Source organism: Cyrtonyx montezumae, unplaced genomic scaffold (genome assembly GCF_038088225.1).
Source record: "Cyrtonyx montezumae isolate F1298 unplaced genomic scaffold, pur_monq_1.0 scaffold_1, whole genome shotgun sequence".
NCBI classification, from domain to species: domain Eukaryota; kingdom Metazoa; phylum Chordata; class Aves; order Galliformes; family Odontophoridae; genus Cyrtonyx; species Cyrtonyx montezumae.
Window position 1 is genome coordinate 18,064,702 of NW_027071825.1, and position 12,217 is coordinate 18,076,918.

At 37.9% G+C, this 12,217-nt stretch overlaps 2 protein-coding genes across 2 annotated transcripts in view; one reads left to right on the plus strand and one right to left on the minus strand.

The window, feature by feature from the left end:
* Window positions 1-12,217, plus strand: part of SLC30A7 (solute carrier family 30 member 7) — a 508,373-nt gene that overhangs the window by 358,423 nt on the left and 137,733 nt on the right. The gene's annotated exons all lie outside the window — the stretch shown is intronic.
* The window catches only part of COL11A1 (collagen type XI alpha 1 chain), a 126,566-nt gene continuing 121,618 nt past the window's right edge, over window positions 7,270-12,217 (minus strand). The window contains exons 65-68 of the mRNA XM_065742558.1: window positions 11,780-11,892; window positions 10,911-10,979; window positions 10,006-10,239; window positions 7,270-8,303 (exon numbers count right to left, since the gene is read on the minus strand). Of these exons, the coding sequence (XP_065598630.1) occupies window positions 8,157-8,303; window positions 10,006-10,239; window positions 10,911-10,979; window positions 11,780-11,892 (563 nt within the window). The 3' untranslated portion in view covers window positions 7,270-8,156. The remainder of the gene's footprint in view (window positions 8,304-10,005; window positions 10,240-10,910; window positions 10,980-11,779; window positions 11,893-12,217) is intronic.

Below are 12,217 nucleotides of genomic sequence, written 5' to 3' on the forward strand. Positions count from 1 at the left end.
ATTGGGCTGAAACCAAGACGCAAGGGAAGGTGCAGTGCAGTGCTAACTCAAGTTATAACAACAACTGTATGTATTTTCATATGCTGGCTAAAAGCAATCCTGTGAACATCAAAAAAATGTGCAGCTGTTTTTCCATTGTGATAAAGGAATTGGAGAACAGGTTTAAATATACACCAAAACATAGATGATATTTTGTTGCAATCTTCTACTCTATTTTCACATTACCTGTGAATATTCAAATTGAGCATACAGAATTGCAATCAGATATTCAACTCAAAATCATGTCTCTTTACTAGACTTTTATAAACACAGCCTTATATCCCTTGCTTCGCAGTCACACCTTATTCATGTCATCACTTTTTTGGTAGTACATACACTTGTGAGCAACTGTTTTCAAGGACAAAGCACAAGAGGAGCAAAATTCATCAAAACTCATAAGCACCTTGAGAACTCACTGTGAATTGCCTTTTTTTTCTTAAAATATTAAGATTAAAATACCATTTATTACTTATATAAATCAATTATAGTACGTATTTTATGACAGCTGTTCCAAAAGTAATGCCTCCTGTTTTATTATGCTGGCCCATGATGTCAGAGGCAGGAGTTGGTGGTATGGCAGTAGAGGTTGAACCTTCCCACCAATGTTCCATTACATTCTGTTGCCATGTGACAGATGGCAGCAGAGGGGCAGTCCAACAGACGGCATCTGACATGGAAGTGCATATAAAGCAAAGGTGTGTCATTGAATTTTGTCTATGAGGAAAAAATGGCATCTACTGACATTTATTGATATTTGCTGAATGTTGATGGTGACCAAAGAGTGACCACAGTGAGCCAGTGGGTGGTGCATTTCAGTGGGTCACCTCTGCAGGTACAGATCTTTATGAGTGCAGAATGCAGGCTCTCATTCACTGCTGGCAAAAATGCATAGCCAGTGGTGGTGACTATGTTGAAAAATAGTGTTTTGTAGCTGAGAATTTGCTCTATCAAATAGTGTTACTATGCTTTTTATATAAGTTGTAGTTTCCACAGAAACAAGTAAGAGATTAATTTTGGTGTAACATTTGTATATGTGGCCTAAGACCATTCCTATTCACTTAGTGCAGCCAGACAAGCAGAAAAGTTGGACACCCATGCTTTAACTTCAGATAATTCATAACTAGGGGAAACAAAGGGGTAAGGAGTCAAGGGCAGACTGTAACCGTTGATGTGTTGCTTGTCTGCAGGTAGAACTTGTGCAGGTCTCACACTTTTTTCTACGTGTTACGCAGAGATGCCTGAGACAAGTCCTTACCACAATCCTTAAAAGAGACTGACAGTGGACAGAGGATTCTCAAACACTTCTCTTAAACGCTGCAATGAAACACCGTCTGCGTTCAACAAGTGCCACAGCAGACCGGAGAATGGTACTGGGGGGTAAGCTTTTCTCACTTTTGGGTAACAAGCCTTCTGCTTCTCTTCCACACTGTTTAATGTGTGTTGTGTCAAAAAGGTGAATTTGACCTGACAAATCAAGGTAACAAGAAGATTCTGGAAGCATTGCTGTCGGTTATGAGATCCAGCTGCAGTTAATTTGGTGTTAATTAACTGAAAGCTGTGTCCAAGCTGTGCCACAGGGCCCTGCACCATGTGTTTTCAATCCAGGGGTCACATGAAAGAAGCACTACCACAACCACCTGAAGGCTGCTTCACCTGACTGCTGACTCAAAGGAATACTTTTCGGTGTTAAAGCCTTCGTGCCGTTTCAGAACAATTAGCAAGCTCCCGGTTAGTTTGTACAGAGTTGTTTAAATCTGATTGTTTGCATACCTGCCATCAGAAGTCCAGCAGCAGCAGCCGTGCAGAACCGTGCAGCGTTTCGCACCGCAGAAGAACCTAGGCGAAGAAAACAAAGGGCCGTCTTTTCCCTCTTCCCGATACGGTTTCTCAGCCTGCGGCCCCCAACCCTTCGGAGAACGGCTCCCACGTACGCGCTAGCTGCCGGCCAGCGGGAGAAGCGGGGTGCTTCCACACGCGGAGCCAGCGCGTACCTCAGGAGCTGTGAAGCAGCCGCCCCTCAGGCGGGCTCTGCCGCTCGTGGGAGGCGGCCGCGCGCGGCCCTAACGGCCGAGCGCGTGGGCACCGCGCCGTGCCGGGCAGCAGCTGCTGCGAGCGGCTTTGGCCGCGGCGCTGCGCCTCTGCCGTCCCGCCAAGGCAGGTGATGGTTGGGCTGAACGAGCCCTCGCTACCCGCTTCAAGTCTAACGTCTGCCTCTGTGGAGGTGTTTTGCTCGGAAAGCAAAACTACCCGCTCAGAAGCCTTCAGTGTAAATATTTCATCGGTTATCTGTTCTTAATTACCTTTGTCTTGCTTTTTAATCCTCTCGTTGCACGCACATCTCGCGATTCGCTCTGCTGTGCCTTTTTCCTCGTTGCAGTATTGTCCTCGGGGTGTGGGAGGCAGCTCACGATTGTGCACAGAGGTTTGAAAACATGCATCAAGTGCAGCACTCCGTCCCTGTACTTAAATGGCTGGACCCTTTCCTGCTCATTACTCCACACCTGATGTAAATACTGCAGCATGATGGGAGCTGGAGAGCCCTAACCTGCTTCGAGGGGTTTACTTCCTCTGAGTTATGTCTCATTACGGTTCTATGCGTCATTTCACACATTGTCATAGTTGAGTTTCACTCAGGTAATATGCATCTAAATTTGCTGTACATCTGTGTGAAGGATTTATTGTTGTGTATATTTAAAGGTGTTAATTGTGCATGCATATGTTTCAACCTTTAGCTTCGCTTCCAAAATTATAATTTTGCTTTCATTTTATTTTCATAGTAGGTGATTCTAACTTACTCGTTAAATTTAATGTGTAATCACGCTATAGATAACTGCTGTTCCTGCACTGTGCACTTGTGCATAGTTATCAGAAATTATGCAAAACATGAGAAACAAATGCATGCATACAGAACTCATAATGCCTTGGAATAATCAAGAATCATTTAGCTGGGACATTTTTCAGGTATCAGTTAATGTGTACTATTCTTACCGTTGTTATTATATATTGCTTTCTCCAGGGGAATGTTCTTGGAAAGATGCAACACTAGATCAAATATAGTGATATCCTCAAGATACTATGGCTAGTTTTAAGGTTGGTGTGTTTGTAAGATTAAATGGGCCAACTTCAGTGTGCAAAGCGAGGTTTCACAGACATCAGTGTGAACTGATGTCCCTGAAGTTTTCATGTGACTTTGTTGCAGACAGTTCGCAGACAGACTGTCTGACTTAGCTGCTTCTCTGTGTTAGGTACAAGACAAAAGGAATAACAAAGGCTACTTAATTTCTATGCCTAATGTGGATGTGTGGATCACCCAGATAGGCTTTATGTTTTGTGAATCTGACAGCACGTTAGCATGGCTCTGTATATATTCCACAGCTTCCACAACCTCTCCCGTAGTCCTCTCTTTCTCTTTCAAGTACCTGGCCTTAAATGTTCAGCCTCTCCTCATCCTTTTCAGCTGTCCCATGCTTTTCCATTTAAAAACTCCTTTTCTTACTCAGGCTCTACTCTAGCTATGCTTACTGTGCTCTTACTAATGCCAGGGAACCACAGAACTTCGAGGCTGGGCCTCTGCAGAGCCAAGTAAAACATCACGGACTAGTGCTGTTGCTGCACATGATATGCCATGACTGCTGAATATATGCATACAAAGTATTTCAGGGTGAAATGAGAACAAAATGGGAGGCTTTCTTTGCTCATACCTGGTTGTTTGGATGGCCCTGGGGCTCTGGACAGCTCTTTTGTCCCAGCCCTGTGGACTCAGGAAAGTTTTTATTTACCTGTTACTTCCTTGCTACAATGAAAACCTAGCAGACGTTCCAGCTTATATAACTTTGTGGGTTAGAGAAAAACAAAATTATTCTTACAAAGAATTTTACTGGCCACTGTTCATGGCATATAATGAACAAGAAAAAGACAGATGGCTTTGTGAGGTGTTAAATAATTCCAGTACTTACATTCAGTCTTCTTTGATGTGTATGGGCGAAATGATAAATGTTCCATCAACTCCATCAACTGTACAATCCAAAAAATTATTAATTCTCCATTTTCTTGCTATCTGTTCAGGGCTTATTGGCACTGTTTATCGCAGATGTTTTTTGTATTAGAATCACAGAGAAGGCTGAGTGACTATCCTTGGTGAGTCTTATGTTGCTCTGAACATACTGGCTGAGCATGAGGAAAAGCAATAACGTTAGTCAGTTGGGTGTAAATTGGCCAATAATCAGAAAATGAAAACTACTACTACTACTAGATTGTAGTATCTCATGAAATGCATACCAGACATGGAAAAGGCAAAGAAGTGGTCAGCATCATCCACTAAAACACAAACTAACAAAGCTGATGAAAGAAAATCTGATAACAGATCATAATTTACTGAAGAGCAAACAGCGTAAATGGAATAAATGATGACCTTGTACAGTCAAGAAAGTGGAAAAATGCATTGACTGTGTATTTGTAGATTTCATCATATCCCACTGACTGGCCCTTGATTTCTTGGTCAACTGCTATTTATATATGTTTTAGAAGTGCATAATGTAATGGCAGCAAATTGGATGAACTGAATTTTAATTTTCATCTGCATTTAATCACTGCTGGCTAGGTTTTGTTACGTTTCACCAAGACTTAGCTACAATTTCATTGTTATGTTTAAAAAAAATTATAAATCTTAGACCATACCAAGAAGCAATGAAGACAGTTAGATTCCAGTCCTGCAGCTGAATTCTAGAATTCCTGTCTGTCTTACTGACGTTAGTTGTGTTTTGATGGCAGTCACAACTCTACCCTTGGGAAACTGGAAACAAGATCAAGGTCTGACAAAGGTCTTGAGAGAACTTAGGCAAAATATGTCCATAGTAGTACTGTGGGCTTTGGCTCCATCCTCTTGTCATTAGAACAGAGCCTTCATTCATACAGCTGAGGGGAGGGGAAGGAAAGCCCAGTTTTTGCTAACGCAGTATATCTACTTTTCTGGATGCTTGTTGCCTTTTTCACTGTAATAATCTTTGATGTCCCTATTGCAAATGAGAAAAAAAGAATATATAGCTTTAGAACAGTCTACTCCTTTACAGTAATCTTGATGTTGCTTTTTACCAAATCAACAATGAGCTTTTTTGATAATTTACGTGCCTAGACAAGGAACACAAGACTACATTCCAGGTAAAAACAATATATGTGTCATTCAATATCTTTGTCACTGTCAGGTTATTTTTGGTACCTCATGTACAATAGAGGTTGTTCATTCACTGAAAAATGAATCTGCTTTTAATAGGAAATCAATCAATGGCTATCATAGCATCTCTCACCAGTTATTAGAACATAAAGCCCTATTTTGTAATTAACAAAGGAGGAATAATATAAACGTGCTTACTGTTTTTTAAAGAGCTTATAATATTTTATTTCACAAAGCAATTACTGGTGCTAGCAATAAGGACTGCCAACAAAGAGAGAAAATATATCGTCATTGCATTTCATGAAGCTTTCCAAAAGATGTGCTGATCGTGATGCACTGATATATTCTTGCCTGAGACAGAAAGAGGAAAGGAGAGAGGAGGAGTAGGAGCTCTATGTGTATACACAGGACAATTTATACTTGTATAGTTGTAGCCTATCATTTAGATCTCCATTCTATGTCCATGTTATCCTGGACGGAATGTTGCCTCAATATGTAACATCCTTCATTGCCTTGAGGTTGCTGTTCACCTGCTTGGCTCCATTATCATGTTACAACAACATATTTATTTGCAGTGAGGAAAATGTCTAACATCTCTACTATGGCTTTTCTCTATTTAGAGAATGAAGCAAACTTTAAACAACCTAGTCTGATCTGAGATAATGTGAAACATTCAAGATCACAGGATGTCCAAGTTCTATTTTATCAGCTTTTAGAGACAAAATCCAGCTTTCTGATGTGTTTGTATTTAAACAGATTTTTTGCTTGAGATGTGAAAAAGATGTTCTCTTCTAGGCTTGTCTTAGTATGGAATTTAGCTTGCATTGTCCCAGCTGACATAGGTCATATCTCTAGCTTGATCAGTTATACTTCATCAGTTATACTTCAAATATCTAAAACAAAATACAGGCAATTCTGTGTTCCAGTGGTTTCTAGGTCATGGTTTAGGTTTTGTCTTGTTTTCCACTAATAAATAGGACCATTTGCCTGCTTTTATTATGGGAGCCTTCTCCATGGAAGTACTCCGACACTGTAGCATATAAGAGACTAGATGAGTAAAGAAGTTCAGTATTATGTGGACTGTTGTGACTATAAAGTCATGCAAAGTAAATGCAAAATTAGATAAATAGCACCTGCTACATACTGCCAGTAGCACTATCAGCACCTCTATTAATCCTTGTTCCGGTATTATCACTCAGTGCCTGCCAGGACGCATGCTAAAATTATTATTAGTTTGGAGACTGGATGGTCTGGAAGCAGACTGAAGTTACAGTAATGACAGTAGGTGAATTCTGGACATTAAAAAACAGAATGACCAATCTAGGTAGACAAGACTTAATTTTATTAATAAAACTTGTATTTTCCTCTTTGAGGTGACAAACTTTGGTTCAAAAATAGAAGAAAATATGAACAACAAGAAGTTGACTTTTGAGATCTTATTTTTACATGTATAAACGTGCATGAGAAAGTACCAGTTGGAAATGAGCCAGCAGAAGCTAGATCTATTTAATTTAACAACTTAAGAGAAACAGAAACAAACATTTATTTTCAAGTCTTACATATATTATGAAAAATAATTACAAAAGGATTTTTGCTGCAAAATTAAAATGCAATTTCTACTTACAACTACCTGAATTAAATGTCCAAAGGGAAGGCCAAACCAACTTTTTTGGTGAGATTTGAATAGCAAATTTTAGCAGTTTGGGTCAAAGACAGCTCTGTAGAAAGCAGTCCCCTTATTTGTTGCTTAGCAACTATGTAGAATCACATGACCTAGACATATTGCATTCCTGGCCTTAAGTTGAAATAACAGGAAAAAAATAATTTATATTAATGGGATGGGCACATTTTTTATAGGACCATTCTGTGGAACCTCTAATATCCAGTTCAGAAAGCAAACATCCATTATTGCTTACTAAAATTCTAAATAAACACTGCAAAAAATCCATAAATAACTGTTTAGAATTCAGTAATCCAGTTTTAATGTTTATGCAAATCAAATAAGCACAACAGAAACAAATTCAGATGAGATAACATTTGGGAGGGGAAAAAAAAAAGGAAAGCTATGTGACTGATTTAATCCACACAGATTTTAACAGAAGTTTGGTGGTTCTTTTTTTTTTTGTTTGTTTTTTTACATATTTTCCCTACCCAAAAATATAAACTTATTTATTTTAGGTATATACAGATTTTGTATGAAATTCTGAAATCAGAAAAGAAAAGAAAAAGTCTGAGGTATAGCACCATGGAACACAACACCTTTGAAGGTGCTTTCAGTATTGAAATTCATCATCAAATAGTAATATCAGCAGAAAAGGGTATTTGAGTGTGCTGCTCAAGATCTTCCAGTTTGGCCACCTTAAATTTTTTGGCGACTTCAAATAACAGCTCTTCAACAACAATATATACAAAGGGATTTTATTATTAATCAGAAATTGAAATGGCTTCACTGGCAATTACAGCTTTATTTTTTCAGAATACATACACAGTATTGACAATGTAGTTTTGTAATTGTAAAATACGAGTCAGATGCAATTTAGAGGCACATGCAAGTTTTGGAAATGGACAGAAAAATAACAGTATAGTACTGTACATAGAATAATTACAGTTTATTAAACACTTTCATAATACCTCTTTGTAATCAAAGGAGCACCATGTCATTTGTTCTTTCTTTCTCTTTTTAAACAGCACCAAAGTTATCCCAGGGGAAGGGGGAGTGTTGATAAAGTGAGCCCTGTGTTGTCTGTCTGTGCCACAGCATCCTTGCAAAATTAGTTTAAGTCATGTGATTCTGGCCCTACAAGGGCAACAGTTACTTTCTAGATGAGACATAGGTACACAGCAAGACATTTTCTATGCCATTCTTATTCAAAACTTGCATGTGGCATGAAGTGGGTTGGAAGCACCAAAGTGCAACGTTTTTGTTGATCTGGTCTTTTTCTTAAATTTAACCAAGGAAGCAGACAGGACCAACCTCAAATCCAAACTTTTGGTTCTGATCGCCAAAGTCATTGATCATCACATCAACTATAGGCACTTGATCTATTTTGGGTGTGTTGATTTCAATCACTGTTTTTCCGTAGCCCTTCCTTGACTGTTAAAAAAAAAAAAAAAAAGAAGCAAAAACATACATCAGAGGAGTAAGAATGTGCTGTAGATCTTCACAGGCTATCTCTCAAGTTTGGAATTTATAAATGATTGCCTTTCAAGCATCTGATGTTACGAATTCTAAATTTATTTAAAAAATGTGATATGGAACATTTTTGATTTTAGAGATCTGCCCATAGCTTTTTGACTACTAAAATAAGCATACAAATGAAAAAAAAAAATAAAGGTAAGACATTTAATGTTCCTTAAAGAATTCACACCTATACTAATTTATGATAATATCGTTGTAGTAGTGAGGATGTTTTCCTTGTGAAGAAATCACTAATTAGTTTTGTGGGATAGAAAAGACACCTATTTCTAAGAAGAAAGTGTCTTACAAGGTATTACATAAGCTTTTTGGACTGTCAGTTTGAAAGCACACTCTTATTTCTAAACAAAAGCTTTCTGCCTTCTCATCATGTTAGTTATCATGATTGCTATCTCAGTTTCAGTTGTGACAGTGTTATTTTTCTTCATAGTGTCTAATATCATGCTGTGTTTTTGCTTTAGGAGAAAAGCAGAAGGCTGTTTAGCAGCTTGCTGGGTTAATCCAAAACTTTACTTTATTCAGATCGTCTCCTGCCCTTTTAAAACCACTCCACTTTCAACTATGCCAAGGTGTTAGATTTTAGATGAGCATATCCAAGCTGGTAGATCTTTCTCAGTTTAGCAATGTAAGTTAAACCTTAAATCACTTACATTGTCTCTGCAGCCCTACGCTCAACCCTGTGGGCAATGAAAGCAAAATAAAGATACAGGACATAGAAGAAGACTGATGCGAAACAGTCATGTATTAGAATTTTGCTACTGGCAGAAGGATACTCTGCCTTTATGCAAGTTTTGTCTTTGTCTCAGAGACAAATATGTATCCTAGCACTTCCAGGTCTCATTTTCTATCACCGATTTCTCAGGAACTTACCTCAGAATCTTTTCACATTACACTGCAAAATAATTAATGAATCTTTAACTGTCACTTTCTCTTGTAACGTCCTTGTTTTCAAACTCAAAACTATTCTGCTTCTGAAGAGACCTAACAGTTATTACACCTTTAAAGACCATGCTGGAGAGGATATCAGAGAGCTGATGAATGTTTGGACAGTTCTTGAGATTTTAGCTGAGCTAAGAGTGGAATCAAAAGATGCGAGCCTTGAATTCCACCTGGCTTTAATTAAAAATAAAAATAAATAAATGAAAGAGAAAAGGCAACAACATCACCTAACTATGCAATTAATTCAATATGTTTGGATTATGGCTTAGTTAATACGTTTTTCCTGTATTTCCTATATATTATGGCTATTAATACATTCTCTTCCTGGGCTGCTTTCTCTAATTATGCTTGTTTGTTTCTGTTCTCTTACACAGCATTCATACAAGGAAACAGTCAAGTTTCAGCACACTGGCGCTGACAGCCTGTATCCATTCTGGGTTTCTTCTACTTCTGTTGCTTTGCTTATGGTAATATATATATATGTTTTTTACATGCGAAAAACTGACTGGTGTATCCTAGTTAAAAACTACTAAAGAGCAGTCTATTAAAAGTAAAGTCTTTGGAAAGTGTTTCTCAGGAGAAAGCTATGCAAAAAATGAATTTGTTTGATTTCTACTTTGACAGGTAGGTTTTGTAAAGAAAATTCTGAATCTCTACTTACTGCACAGCCATCGTGAAGTGCTTTGATGTAAGGATTGTTGTCGTAAGACATCTCTTCATCGTTTGATCCTAAGAATCTTAGTGCTTTGTCATAGCTGTCAGATGATGCATCATGCCAAGCTACAGACTGATGACAGGTGTACGTGAAATTTTGTCTGGCAGAGGCACTCAGTAGTTTAAGGAATGTCATTTGGACCATATTAATGGAATTGCCTTCAACGTCCAAATATGAAAGCTAAAAAATATAAAAAGTCACATAAATATTTAAGTTATAATGCAGAACAAAATTACTGTTGACGAAAGAACCACATAACTGTCCTTAATAAAAAAGTAAACCATCACATCTCTTTTTAAGGGATTTTAAAGTTCAGTAAAGCTATAACTCTGTTAAATGGTTTTTCACATTGTAAAAATATATTTAGGAACTATGAATTTTTTTAATGGAAAAGACAGAGATTTACCCCTACCGTATGGTGTAAAATAGCAGAATCTCATTGGGAATCTGCTTGTAGTTAATTAAAAAGTTATATTAGCTTGCACCCTCATTTTTCTGTATTTAGTATATTTGCAATTATCTAGATTGGAGCAGGAAATCTGTACTCCAGCTGCTTTACTACGGATAAGTGGTGATTTGTGGTCTACCATAAGTCAGATCCTCACCATCAGCTTTGCAGGCAACTGTTGGGATTGTTCTGCATTTACAGAGCAATGGTACAGTACAGAGCAGGCTCCAGTGACCAGTGGCAAGAGGCCATGTAGCTGCACTAATACTTAGGCCAAGAGGTCTGAGGCTGAAAAGTCTTAAGTTTGTTGTTATCTCTGTATTTTAAGATTCACTGGAATACATTGATCGCTTGTAATGTGTACTTGATTTGTGAATAACTGTATGTTGCAGTGATCACTTACAAGTTTGCCACGCTTAAATTCACTAAACCAAGATCCTGGATTCTCCTTTGGCCATGATGAAATTCTAACCTGTGTGGTAAAACAGTGGAGATGTAAGTATTTAGAACATGGGTTAACAGATAAAGTTTTAAATTACCTGGAACAAATTTCACACAAGATAGTAAAAAAATGGCTCTTCTTTCTGTGTTCTCAGCATCTTTAAAAGCTCTAAAATAGAATGTTTCTCCTTTATAGAAAGCCTTCAGATTCATTACTTGAAATGGAATCCAATGTGATAACTTTTAAAGAGCTATTTCTGTTAAAGCATACGGTGGTCATCTGATAAGAGTCACGTAAATTGCTGTTATAAATTGCTACTGTGAAGATTATCTAAATTCAGAGTCTTAATTAGTTTTGATGCTGATATGTCTGTCTCTTTTAGAAAAACTTTGAGAAAGCCTTCCTCTTCACCACGTGCCTCTTGGAGGTCATTTATATCAATGAGTGAGGATGCTCACTGTTAACACTTTGTTTTATATCTGCTTTGCTTAGATATAAATGAACCCGCAAGAGAAACTTATTGAGTGTAACTCCAGATGTCAAACTGTAGATCATGAGTTTAAACCTGCTGCACAGCTGTGTTGCATTCTGGAATGCAGTGAAAGTTTTACAAGGGTGTGCATAAAAGCCCTACCTAAGCAAAAGTAAAAAGGCCATGTTTTAATTCCATGCACTGTTTTACTGCTTCATTCAGATTTATGTAAATTTAAATATAATCTAAAAGATACATGTATGAAGAATGTGACAGTGTAATTATCCTGTTTATTTCAAATTGTAATAGTATAGTGGTATCTATCAACAGCCAACCGAAAACATAGATTGATACTTACTCCTTCAGATTTCTTATCTGGGTAGATGCATGTTTCCCCACCTGCTGTGAAATTGCAGTACACTTTGAAGGAGTCTCCAGAACAACCCTGGTTAGGATCAATCCAATATTCCCCTAAAACAAATGAGAAAAGCCTTTGAAAATGTAAACGGACTTTGGAAGATCCAGATTTTTTTCTACCTAATAGCATTCCAGAGTTAGTAGAGAAGTTATTTTATCTTCATAATGAGAAAACATCCCTTTCTTTTCAAAAACACTGAAGGATAGTTGAAGCTGGAAGGGACATCTGGAGGTCATCTGATCCAACACTGCTGCTAAGAGACATGTAAAGCATGTTGTCTAGGCCTGTGTCCAGGCAGCTTTTTAATGTCTCCAAGTAGGGATGCTCTATAGTCTCACTGAGCCACTTAGTCTGTTGCTTAGTCACCCTCACAGTAAA